At 43.1% G+C, this 13871-nt stretch overlaps 1 protein-coding gene across 2 annotated transcripts in view; it reads right to left on the bottom strand.

Moving 5' to 3' along the window:
• LOC106561909 (serine/threonine-protein kinase BRSK2) overlaps window positions 1–13871 on the bottom strand; it is a 168409-nt gene that overhangs the window by 55544 nt on the left and 98994 nt on the right. For both annotated transcript variants that reach the window (XM_014126251.3, XM_082957689.1), the window contains exon 3: window positions 492–577. In XM_014126251.3, coding sequence (XP_013981726.1) covers window positions 492–577 — 86 coding nt within the window. The remainder of the gene's footprint in view (window positions 1–491; window positions 578–13871) is intronic.

Below are 13871 nucleotides of genomic sequence, written 5' to 3'. Positions count from 1 at the left end.
CACATTCACACATGATTTGTGAGTGGGAAAATGTATCCGAGGCAAACACTTTGCGTCCGTGTCGGCGATTCGTCTGTGTCATCGGAATATTAGGAAAACAAATTCCCACACCAGTCATCGCTAGCGACTTTAACAATTATTGAATAGTGCATTAAGTAGAGCCATTGGAGCAGTGACACAGAAGAGATTAATACATAGGATAACATATGGATCTACATTAAACCTACAGGCTTCTGAATAGGCAGCTAAAACTGGGAGAGACCCAATGAAACATTACATGCCAGTCTGAAAATGGCCCCGGAAAATACGTTTCTCAAGTGATTTTCAACTTGTATTTCTTGTTTGCTCAAGTGATTTTCAGCTTGCCTTGCTTGTTTGCTAACGTGTTGCTATGCACTGGTGCTTCTCCAAATATGCAATTTAACAGTTTAAGGGAAGCACATTTGTTACAGTGCTTCAGTGAACCAAATAGTTTTGGAAAGGACACTTACAAATATTTCTTGTTTTCGTAGACGTCGTGCAACTTTAAAACGTGAGGGTGCTCTATGAGCTTCAGAATGGCTATCTCTCGCTCCACCTGCAGAAAGAGAAAAAAAGAGAGAAAAGAGGGGAAATTAATAATATTAGTGTGTGATTCAAAGTACTTATGGAATACTTTAATGGCCCTAAAAAAATATATTTTTAAAACTGCATAGCTCCTTGATGGATGTAATGTAGGTACTGACCACCCATGAGATCTTTAACATTGGAGCCCAGTCAACAAAAACTATTTGGTGCTAGGGCCTGAATAATGAAGAGGACAATGTGCGGACACAAAGAGAGAGCACAGAGGAATGGAAAGGGAGAGTGCATAGCAGAAAAATAAAGACCGAGACAGCGAGAAGTGGTGGGAATAAGAGACTGACTGGCAGTGCCAGAGCCCATGTCTAGCCTGGCAGCTTGAGTCCATGCCAGGGCCTGCGGGAACAGCGACACGTCTACCACTTGTTAAGGTCCTGCTCCTGCCACAACGCAACCACACACCAGCTAATTTAACTAATTTATCACACACTGATACCTGATATCACTCTATCGTAATACACCACGACACAGCAGATAAGGGGGACATTTCAACTACCTGTTTTCACACTCTGGAATGTGTGTGTGTGTGTGCGTGCGTGCCTGTGTCCCTAAACCATAAAGGTACAGAACCTTAGCACATGATAATGTGGTAACATTTTCCAATGGACCTTGGGCTAAACTTGAGGTGGGTTTATTGATGTGATAGAAAGGCACAGTACATATGTTCCTTGCATAGAACATTGGGTTATTTTGGCCACACACCATTTGACTCACAAATACTGTGTGGTCTGTACAGCTACTACAGACATTTGCGTCATGTTCTTTCACAAACAGTACGCCTACATAGTCACAGAAGAAGAAAAAAACATAATGACAAGACACATTAGTGACCAATAATAAAAATGTCAACTGCGTTTTTCTAGCCTCCATTCATCCAGACAAAACAGCTACTGTTTGTGTACCATCTGTGTCATGAACAGTTAGCTCGTACTGACATCATCATGAATGTCGTGTGGCAGCCTCCATTTTGTGTGATATTGTCAAACTCAATAAAGCGTCATGATTCAAACCACTGTTACACTTCCTACTTTGAGATATCACATTACAGGGGTAATGGCAGCTCAATGGATAGTACACTTTATGCTTATAAGCATAGGTCTACATTTGCTAACCATTAAATCACATAAACAGTACATGAGTTAGATGAATATGTTAATATGTTGCAGTAGCTTCAGTATGACCAAATCTACCTACAAGATGCCAAGTGCAAACCTCTGGAGGATAGCCACACACACACACACACACACACACACCACACACACACACACACACACACACACACACCACACACACACACACACACACACACACACACACACACACACACACACACACACCCCCTAAAGCACCCCCCCCCCCCGTGCCCCCTCCCCACCAACAGCACCTCCAGTCCAGAATGCTGAGTTGGATTTACAGAATGCTAGCATTATAAATGCCAGCTCAGTGAAAACATGAGGGGTGAAGCTGGACAGCTGGCAATGGTTTCTCTCAATAAGTCTCACTCGAATTGCTTCATTAAAGGGTCTGTCTTGTTAGCCAAAGACACAGGTACCATAAACCATAAATACAGAAAATATGTATTCACAATTATCTACACAGGTTTTACAGTACAGTAGAGATTGCATCTACATTTATAGAATATTTAGCTGGGTTTGGAAAAATAACTGCCATTTCATTTTCATATTGCAAAACTGGTGCCGTCCGTTCCCTTTTCAAATGTCAATAAAGAACACCTGAAGTCATCAGTATTGAATTGAATAAGCGTTATTAATCAGTAACCAGTGGAGTGGTATCAGTGGGAATACCTGCTCCAGCTAATCAAACTAACCCTGTGTTAATTCTGTACTGAATGTCCTATTGACTGGACTTCTCATTGGCTGATCATTAGTGCTTCTCCTGCACTATTAGGCTATGATGTTGGAACACACTGTCACGTTCGTTATAATGAGTGGACCAAAGCACAGCGTGTGTAGAGTTCCACATATTTATTTTAGTGAAACTTCAAAGCAACAAATAAATAAACGAACGTGCCGTTCGTAGCGCACATAGCACTGAACAAAAACAATATCCCACAACGCAGGTGGGAAAAAGGACCACACTAAGTATGATCCCCAATTAGAGGCAACGATCATCAGCTGCCTGCAATTGGGAACCATACTCACACCAACATAGAAATTAAAGACTAGAACACCCCCTAGTCACACCCTGACCTAAAACACCATAGAGAACCCTGAGGGCTCTCTATGGTCAGGGCGTGACACACACAAAGGTTATCTGATACATTAGTGTAGCAGAGGTGGTTCAGTGAACTACACAGTTGTGTGATTATTAACCTTGTCTGAGATCTGGAGACTTGTGTTAGCTGCCAGAGTTGGGATTTAAGTCAATGGTTCTAGGAAAGTCTTAATGTTTGGAGGCACAGGGTTCAACACCCAGTAGGTCATACTAGCCTAGCATCAGAACGTATGAGAGTTGCTTGAGAGTTTGTGGAACATCTGGATGCACAGAGAGGACTAAACATTGCTGCCTATTGCACCATGACCCATGGCATCTTGACCCAGTGAGCCAATTAGCTAGCATGGAATCATGGTGTGCATGCATGATTCTAAAGTTGGGAACTATGCAGATTTGGTGGCAAACATCACACCGAGTAATATGTTGTCATGACTACACGTGAGGATCACAATGGGTCAGATCAGCTTGGCAATGGCTGACAATCACCAGACACTCTCCCACCAGCAAAGGCGGGGAGGAGGGAACGGCGGGGGTTTTGAGACCTCACACCCGGTCGTAAATTAAGCAGGAGAGAACTATCTCTTCGCTCTTCAGTATCAACCAAAATAATAACTTTGTCTCCAGAAGACTTTTGCCAACAAAACTCTAACGTCCAAAAGTGGATAATGGAACAATAATTCTTACATGGGGAATGTTGGAAATGGTCAGTGGGTAGATGTAGAAAACAAATGTCATATTGTTTGTCTTTTTGTATGAACCAAATACTGTAACTTAGGAAGGAAACCTCCTTTGACTGTCAAGTTTTCATCCACTCTGATGTGAAATAAATCAATATGAATAATGATGAAAGTATTTTTGTTAAGACATGAATATCCTTTTGGTTGTCTAATGAGATAATGGTTGTTGATGTTCTTTGCACATAAAGTAGCCATGCCCCGAGTGAGGTCAGAGAGCTTGTCAGCGTGATGGAACAGCCTTTTCTGATCATAGTGCTTATAAGGACTGGCTAAGAATTAACATATCAGATCAGAAAGACGTGAGACCATGGTCCACACATTGAAATGTTTACACCTTAACCTCAACACGAGGTGAAGAAGATAAACTCACCAGACTAGAGCAGGACACCGCCAGTCTGCAGCCGCGTGTGTAAAGTGGTTTGGAACTTTGACTATCTACCAGAGGAAGAGGAGAAGAAAACTCCCCTCTCAGACAATCACTGGTATGGCTAAGTATCTGTTCTTAGGAAACAGCCCATTGTAGACCAGAAAACTAAGAAGAAGGACATTGTGACCTCTGGTTGACAATCAGAGCATGTACAAGTGGCCCACAGGAAAGGCTCACCAAAACAACTTTCCGAGAGGGCTTGGTTCCGACTGAGATAAACAACGAACGAACGGCATTCAACACGTAAATACATTCATTATTTTCTTATTCCAAATGAGCCGCGGTTTGGGGACAAGGTATATGATTAATGTGAGGACAGTCCTAAAATATATCCATGATAAATGTCCCTTTTCCTCTATCTCTCTATTTTCCCACCACCTTCTCCATCTATATGTAATAAGCCACCATATCTTGTCAGTCTACTAGGGTCCTTTGTCTCATGTAAGTGTGTATGTGTATTTTATGTTATTATTTAGTTAGCTAGCAAATAATTAAACCAATTTGTGTAGTATGAATAATGCTCAAGGCTGGGGTTCTTGCGGATCCAAGAAGGTTACGACTGTTCAGAATGAGAATTGATATGAGGTAATGATTAATAAGTGACTGTTATTGACATATAACTTATATATCTTCTAGAGTTTAATTCGGGAGATGGCAACTTGTTAAACAACTTCTTTCGTGGTGCCCCAAATCCTAATGAGTTAATTGTTACATGATTAATTTAATAGAGTAACAACTAAACATATTTAGTGGATTAAATAAATAACAATCATTAGATTAATGAAAGTAAAGTCACGACAACGCAATGTCTTGTAATGGCCCATGGGTCCTAACTGTCTTAGGTCTGCTGTGAGCTGCTGCGATGTGATGTGTCACAATGTAGTCCTTAAGTGCTATTTCTCTTAAGTACCCAATTCTCCTGAAATCCTCATGTGAGTGTACCATTGTCCTCCCCAAGTTGTATGTTTATCCTGCTCTGATATTTTGCAGTAGATCTCTCCTGTAATCTGTTTTCATACGCACTTTACCTTTCCTAATGACAGGGTGCCATACCTCTACCCACATAGCAACAAAGGGGCACTGACACACCCACAGGGAAAAGGGGGAAAGGGTAGAGGGGTGAAAGACAGACAAGACGAGAGACGAGGGAAGAGGGTTAAGAATTAGGAAAGTGAGGCACAGGGGACAGAAGGAACCAACAAAAACATAATTATATTCCCATCAAAGCCCCCAATCTTCAAAGGTTCAGTCACTGGGATCGGGGCTGGAGCCTTGGAGCAGGGGGAAATAAATAATGAAACCCTTTAAGCTTTGGCCCAGTGGCTGTCCCCACCAAGCCCTCTGCCATGCCAGCTTTCCCCTTTTTGCCTTCCTTCTCTCTGCCTTCTCTTACAGACAGGGAATGAAGGAAGGAGGAAGGGAGAGAGAGATTCAGAGAGAGAGTGATAGACAGAGGGAAGGAGAGAGGGACTGAGCGAGAGTTTCTTGGTTACAGCAGCACTCAAAATGAAAACATTTCCTTCTGTCCCTAACTTTTCTCTTATTCTCTTATTTCTCTCTTTCTCAGATGTGCTATGCTATCAAGGCCTTAACAACAGGTATGCTAATGCTAGGTGCTTGTAATGTTTAACTGTTTACAACCGGGATGCTAACGCTAGGTGCTACCGACATTTGTCAATTTACAACAGCGATGCTAACACTAGGTGCTAGAAAAATTGCTATGTTGACAGCAGGGATTTGAATGCTAGCATCAGCGACTAGGATAGTGTACACCTGAAGCTGCATAACATTTACATTTTAGTCATTTAGCAGACACTCTTATCCAGAGCAACTTACAGTAGTGAATGCATACATTTCATACATTTTTTTTCTCCGTACTGGTCCCCCGTAGGAATCGAACCCACAACCCTGGTGTTGCAAACACCATGCTCTACCAACTTAGCCACACGGGACCACACATAACCTCACACTTTCACACACTCTCTAATGTCCTGTGGAAATCAATCTTAAGAATTCATTTCCATACCATGAAGAAGTTCACAAGAAATGTTCACACACACACACACACACACACACACACACACACACACACACACACACACACACACACACACACACACACACACACACACACACACACACACACACACACACACACACACACACACACACAAACTAATAAAGTGCACATGATCAGTACAATGAGAGATTATTCTTGGTCAGGGTTGCCAGATTGAATGATTACCTACCAGCCGATCTCCCAGTAAACAGGAATGATTATCCGTCCCATTTCCCGAGGGAAACCCACCCTGCCAAACCCCCCACTTTTCCCACAGACAGACTCAAGGTCAACTGACTTACGACTACCAATGACAAAAACTCATCCAAATTGCAGCTGTAATGGGTATATTAACTTGGCTATCATTAGAGAAGTGCGGTTGCCAGATCATAAATGAAAATTCCAAAATCGATTTAAAAGGCTTGTATGGAAGTATAGAGGACGATTAGGGGTTACAACATGAGAGAATTATAAATAGAATTTATAAATCCAGCACAGTGGGTTTGAAATTGCTAATAAACAAATATGTGAACTGTAATTGTCAAAATGATATGCAGGGTTGGTATGGTTCTGAACACTCCTGTCAAGTCAATTATGGAAAACAAGGGGAAGCGGATCCGGAGATAAGCGCATGAAAGGACGGAATGGAGTAGTGAAGGGGAGAGAAGCATGGAGGTGCATCCTATTCCTTTGCTGTCATATCAAATAAGACCCCGTCCCCTCCCCCATCATCCACCCTGCCATCTCCTTGGATCAGTGACACACACACCCATGTACAAGGTAAACAACCCCCGCACACCCCCTACCCTATCATAGAGATGGAGACAGACAACGCAATTTATTACGCTCAATTATTCTACATATGGTGTGTTAATGTGTAGTAATAAAGTGGTGAGACGTGGGGTGATGGGGGAGAGACGGTCACACAACAGACCTTAGAGAAATTAGGTGAGACAACTTGTCAGGTCCACAGCTGCTCCTGTAGGCTCCTGAGAGAATGTGTGTGTGTGTGTGTGTGTGTGTGTGTGTGTGTGTGTGTGTGTGTGTGTGTGTGTGTGTGTGTGTGTGTGTGTGTGTGTGTGTGTGTGTGTGTGTGTGCGTCATACATAATGGTGTCTTTGAATAAAACCAGCAGTAGTATATTTCATACACCAAGGTGCGTGTTCAGTGTAACATCTGATGAAAATGATCATGTTTTTTCACTGTTCAGTACCAAGACTAACTCCCTCAAGAAGATTTATTGTGCAGTAAGAAGCTTCTACCATTCAAATCCGAGCAGTGGCTTGGGTGGTTGTTGGCCTTGATGATCCTTTTGACCTTCCTGTGACATCGGGTGCTGTAGGTGTCCTGGAGGGCAGGCAGTGTGCTCCCGATGATACGTTGGGCAGACCGCACCACCCTCTGGAGAGCCTTGCGGTTGCTGGCGGTGCAGTTTCCGTACCGTAAACACTACAGCCGGCTGGTCTACGCATGCTCTGAGAATGCAGCTAGGGATGCCCTACGGGCCTGCAGCCTGGCGAGGGTTAACATGCATAAATGCCTTACTCACGTCGGCCACGGAGAACGAGAGTCCACAGTCCTTGGGAGCGGGCCGCGTTGGGGGCACTGTGTTACCCTCAAAGCGGGAGAAGGTGTTTAGCTTGTCCAGGAGCCACGATGTGGCTGGTGTCAGCGACGTGGTTGGTTTTCTCTTTGTAATCCTTGATTGTCTGTAGACCCTGCCACATACGTCTCGTGTCTGAGCCGTTGAATTGCGACTCCACTTTGTCTCTGTACTGACGTTTTGCCTGTTTGATTGCCTTAAGGAGGGAATAACTACACTGTTTGTATTCATCCATATTCCCAGTCACCATGCCATGGTGAAATGTGGTGGTTCGCCCTTTCAGTTTTGTGCGAATGCTGCCATCTATCCACGATTTCTGGTTTGGGTAGGTTTTAATAGTCACAGTGGAAACAACATCCCCAACAACAACATCCCCAACACTTCCTGATGAACTCAGTCACGGTGTTCATATATACGTCAATGTTATTCTTAGAGGCTACCCGGAAGATTCCCTAGCCCGCGTGATCAAAACAATCTTGAAGCATGGATTCCTGTTTGACTTTCTGCCTATAGGAAGGGAGGAGCAAAATTAAGTTACGATCTGATTTGCCGAAGGGAGGACGGGGGAGGGCCTTGTAGGCATGCCAGAAGGGGGAGTAAAAGTGGTCAAGTATTTTTCCAGAGCAAGTACTACAGTCAACGTGTTGATAGAACTTCGGTAGCGTTTTCCTCAAATTTGCTTGTTTAAAATCCCGAGCTACAATAAATGTGGCCTCAGTTGCATAAAGTCCAGTATCGTTCCTTCAGGGCTATCGTGGTATAGGCTTGAGGGGGAATATACATGGCTGTGACTAAAACTGAAGAGAATTCTCTTGGGAGGTGTAATACGGTCGGCATTTGATTGTGAGGTACTCTAGGTCGGTTGAACAAAAGGACTTGAGTTTCTGTATGTTATCACAATTACACCATGAGTAGTTAATCATGAAACATACACCACCGTCTTTCTTCTTCCCGGAGAGTTCTTTATGCCTCTCTTTGCAATGTACTGAGAACCCAGCTGGTTGTATGGACGGGGACAGTATATCCCGAGATAGCCATGATGTCTCTCTGGAAGGAGATCCTCGCCCTACTTTATTGTCTAGAGACTGAACATTAGCGAGTAATATACTCGGAAGCGGTGGATAGTGTGCACGCCTCTCGAGTTGGACTAGAGGTCCACTCCGAATACCTTTTCTCCGCCGGCGGCGTCTTAGAGCAGCCTCTGGGATAAGTTCAATTTCTCTGGGGGGTACAAACAAAGAATCCAATTCGGGAAACTCGTATTCCTGGCCGTAATGCTGGTGAGTTACCGCCTCTCTGATATCCAAAAGTTCTTTCTGCCTGTATGTAATAACACAAAAAACATTCTGGGCTAATAATGTAAGAAATAACACACAAAAAAACGAAATATTGCAAAGTTGCAGAGGAGCAGAGCTTCCATGTCTGTCGGTACCATGTCTCTCACCATTATAATCAGTTGTTATAAAACAATGTGCCACTCAGGCTAATAAGATGTGATTGGTGGACTATAGTAGGCCTAGTCCCAGTCCCAGCATCTCAGGCTTTGATTGGTTGAGACGGCCTGTGGATTCCAGAGGGAATTGTGGGTAGTGTAGTTAGCTGTGGATGAATGTAGTTCATGATTGGGCTAATCAGTGCTAATGAGACAGAGCGCATCAAAGGCGCAAGTGGCATCCCCCTGTGAGGAGTATGAGAGTGTGTGTGTGTGTGTGAGTGTGTATGTGTGTGTGTTTGTGTGTCATGCGTCATACCCATTTCTTTAGAGGAGCTGAAGGAGTGCAGATGTTCTCTCTTCCCCTCTCGCTGCATCCTTCCCTCTTTCTTTCCCTATTCCCTCTATCCCTGGTCCCTCTCTTTCCCCTCTCTCTCTATCATTAGCCAAACAGACTGTTAGTATTCAGTGAAAACAGAATCATCTTAGAATCAGAGACAGCATGAGAGTCATAAAATATATATATATATATATATATATATATATATATATATAAAACAATGCTCAAACTGCATCAGGAGACCACTTTTGAGGTCTGGAAAAAAATGTAAGAAATTTAGATTTTGGGGTGTAGTTATTACCCTTTAATGCAGGTGGTTAGCGATGTTTCTGTAGCGCTCATGTAATTGCAAAGTTTTCAAAACAAATGCCCACTGGATTGATGCAACTCATCATGATATCATTCTGCCAGGTAGGCATAGGCTTGATCCCATTCAAAGATACTAGTCAAATCCCTGGTAATAATGTGTAATAAAGCACTACTGTTTTTACAGTCACCTCCATTACCACCAATTATCTCACTTATCTCATGGATTTAGCTACTGTCTCTATGCATTAACTCTGAGGGATTAACACATGTTCATTTTCACCAACACAAAGTCATTAAGAAAAAATCCACATGCAAAACTAGACACAGATATGCAAAACCATTCACAATGCACTCTCATACACATCTAAACAATTAGATAGATGTGTATGAGAGTGCATTGTGAATGGTTTTGCATATCTGTGTCTAGTTTTGCATAATGGTACGCACAATGGAGATCTACACAAAACTCTCTCTCTTGCGCACGTACACACACACACACACACACACACACACACACACACACACACACACACACACACACACACACACACACACACACACACACACACACACACACACACACACACACACACACACACACACACACACACACACACACACACACTGCAATCAGTGTTTCACATATGTTAATTGATTGGTAATGCGTAGGCTCTTCCTCTCTACCACTAGCAGTGTTCTGAGCACTGGGATCAATGGGAAATTCTTCCACAGGAAGTCTGTAATCTCCCTAACACAGCCCACCAACTCCCTATGCATGAAATGTGCATGTGCGCACGCACACACGCACACACACATATACACACGCACAATAACCGAGAGCACTGTAGAGAGAGGTATTCATCAATTGATGGTGCTGTGCGAGCCCCTGAGCGAAGCTCGGCTCACCCACCCATTCACCATCTCCACAGAGGGTCCTGGTCCTGAACAGCTGTGTGTCTGCTGCAGTATCAGTGTGTGTGTTTGTGTGTCTTCGTGCATGTGTGCTTGAATGTGTGTGCGTGTGTATAAGTATGTGGTCAGATGATATACAGAAAGTCATGTAATAAAACTAGTGATCTCTAGAGATTAAAGATACACTGATGACCAGTGATGTGTTCATTAGTGGACCCTGAGGACTACTAATGATGTAGTATCAATTATGTATGTGGGAAGAGAGAAAAGATGGATGAAAGCCTTCCTCCTGATTTACAGAATAATTGAGATGTGGTGTCAATGGCCCTGCTCTTCAGAGAAGTCTTCTACAGTGTGATGGACAAAGACTAAGGTCATATGTTGAAGAGTGTGTGGGTTCAAGGTGAGTCAATAACACTTTCACAGATCCTCAACAACATACATCATTGAATCAAACAAGCTGCTCCTCGGTCAACACAGTGTCAATGACCAGATAAACCTACAGGCTATCCTACGACAGAGGATTACACACTCACTCACACCCACTCTCTCGCTCACACAAAGATGTCAGAGGAAGGCCAAACTGACTGACATTCATCTCTCTGCATCCTCTGAAAGTTACTCAGGGGCTAACACACAACACACAGGGGCGCGCACACACACGGACCCATCCAATAATCACACCATCCTGCCTCTCCTGACAAATCAATGGCCTAGCTCTGCGTGGGCTGAGCATTCTTAATGAGTTATAAGGATTGATTGGGGAGACGCTCGTTCGAAGCTCTTCCAAATCCCACGTTAATTGAAATGCGATACGGAGCTGAGGGCCATGGAGAGGGAAGTCAATTGGAACATCCGCTCAGAAATCAAACCACCATCTGTTGCTGTGATAACAAGGGCTGTGTCCAAAAACATAACTAACTGTCAAATCCTTGCTTCCCCAGTCCTTGCTTCCTCAATTTGTATCAAAGCACATTGGAGGAGAGGATCCAAGGTCCCTCCCCTGGACCTCCTTCTCCAATGAGCTTTGAGAGGACAGCCTACTGTAGGAGTAGAGAGAGAAAGAGAGATGGGGTGTTTAGTTTTGAATGAGCCGAGGAGCTGAGGGCTGCAATCAGAGTCATGCTGTGTTGGCGTGTTGTGAGTTGGCTGGGGGATGTTCTAGGTAGACATTGGGAATACTGGGTATTTGATGCAGTCACGCAACACTCATTCAGATAGAAGACTACCATATGATTGTCACAACATAGTGTCATGTTAAACAATCACTGATAGGAGAGGAAAAAATTGATTTGAGGATTTGATTGAATTGAGTCCCTCATTGAAAGCTTAAGATTGTTTATTACGGTTTGACTGGTACGTTTCCATATAGTTTCCAATCAAAGCGATTCTATGCATATACTGTATATGAAGAAAAAAATACTCATAGAGTTAGTCTGCACTCTGTAACTCCAAGGTCTGCTCATGGTATGTAAATGATAATTAGCCAGGGCTGGGGAGAGAGCATATGAAGGCCATTCATTCTCATATGAGAGTTCTGGAGGTGACGGGCTGAGAAATAGCTAGCTGAGCGTCTCCCCTGTTCCCAGCCGCAATGATGATGACTACATCACACAGAATACATTATAGCATAATCATACAGAGAGAGAGAGAGAAAAATAGAGAAAAGGGGTGTTCAGAGAGATAGAGAAAGATTGCGAGATAGCACAAGAGAGAGAGATAGGGAAAGGGAGGGAGGGAGAGTTCCAAAGGAATAGAGACATTTTAAATGCCATAATATGACATCTGAAATGTCTCTAGTCCTTTTGATTGTTTATTTCACTTTTGTTTGTTATCCATTTCATTTGCTTTGGCAACATAAACATATGTTTCCCATTGCAAAAAAGCCCTTTGAATTGAATTGAATTGAGGAAGAGAGAGAAAGAGAGAGAGGGATGGGGAAGTGATAGTGCTGTCCTGGTGATGTCAGGGTAAGCAGATTAAGGTCAGCTGTGATTCATCAGATGCTTTCTTCTGTGGCGGACAGACGGCTTTGTATTCTTTCATTTCATCCCCCTTTTTCCCTTTTTCACTTTAGCCTCCTCAGCCGGTAACCCCCTCCACCAGCGCCATCTCTCTCAAGGGCTCAGACATAAACACACGCATATGCATGCATGCACACACTTGATACAGACCCACTAAGCTGTAAATACATATAAACAGTCACACACTTACGCACACGCAAACACATTGTGTAAAAAAAGCACTTAGTAGTGTCAACACAATTAACCAAGTATGGACACCATTAACTAAATCAGCCACTCTATGAGAGCAGTGATGACTCCGGCAGAGATGGTCGCCTCACTTCTAGTCCTTAGGAAACTATGCAGTATTTTCGTTTTTTTGTGTATTGTTTCTTACATTGTTAGCCCAGAAAATCTTAAGCGTTATTACATACAGCTGCAAAGAACTATTGGATATCAGAGCGAAGTCAACTTACCAACATTACGAACAGGAATACGACTTTCCCGAAGCGGATCCTTTGTTCGCACCACCACCCAGGGCATTGGATCTAATTCCAGAGGCCGACCCAAAACAACGTCGCCACAGAAGAGGTAGACGGAGCGGCCTCCTGGTCAAACTTCGTAGGCGTGCACAGCACCCACCGCTTCCAAGTACATTACTTGCCAATATCCAGTCTCTAGATAACAAGGTAGACGAAATTAGGGCAAGAACAAAACGCAGCTATTTGGATATAACTATGGATTATTTGGAACCAAAACAACATTGGGTGTTGAAGTAGAAGTCCTGGGAGTGCATTCTGACGAAGAACAGCAAAGGTAATCCAATTTTTCTTATAGTAAATCTGAGTTTGGTGAGTGCCAAACTTGGTGGGTGTCAAAATAGCTAGCCATGATGGCCGGGCTATCTACTCAGAATTTGCAAAATGTGCTTTCACCGAAAAGCATTTTAAAATCGGACACCGCGATTGCATAAAGGAGTTCTGTATCTATAATTCTTAAAATAATTGTTATGTATTTTGTGAACGTTTATCGTGAGTAATTTAGTAAATTCACCGGAAGTTTTTGGTGGGTATGCTAGTTCTGAATGTCACATGCTAATGTAAAAAGCTGGTTTTTGATATAAATATGAACTTGATTGAACAAAACATGCATGTATTGTATAACATAATGTCCTAGGAGAGTCATCTGGTGAA

This window comes from Salmo salar, chromosome 11 (assembly GCF_965601325.2).
Source record: "Salmo salar chromosome 11, fSalSal1, whole genome shotgun sequence".
In the NCBI taxonomy this organism is placed as follows: Eukaryota; Metazoa; Chordata; class Actinopteri; order Salmoniformes; family Salmonidae; genus Salmo; species Salmo salar.
Note: the sequence above shows the minus strand (reverse complement) of the source record. Positions and strands in the feature narration are given on the sequence as shown.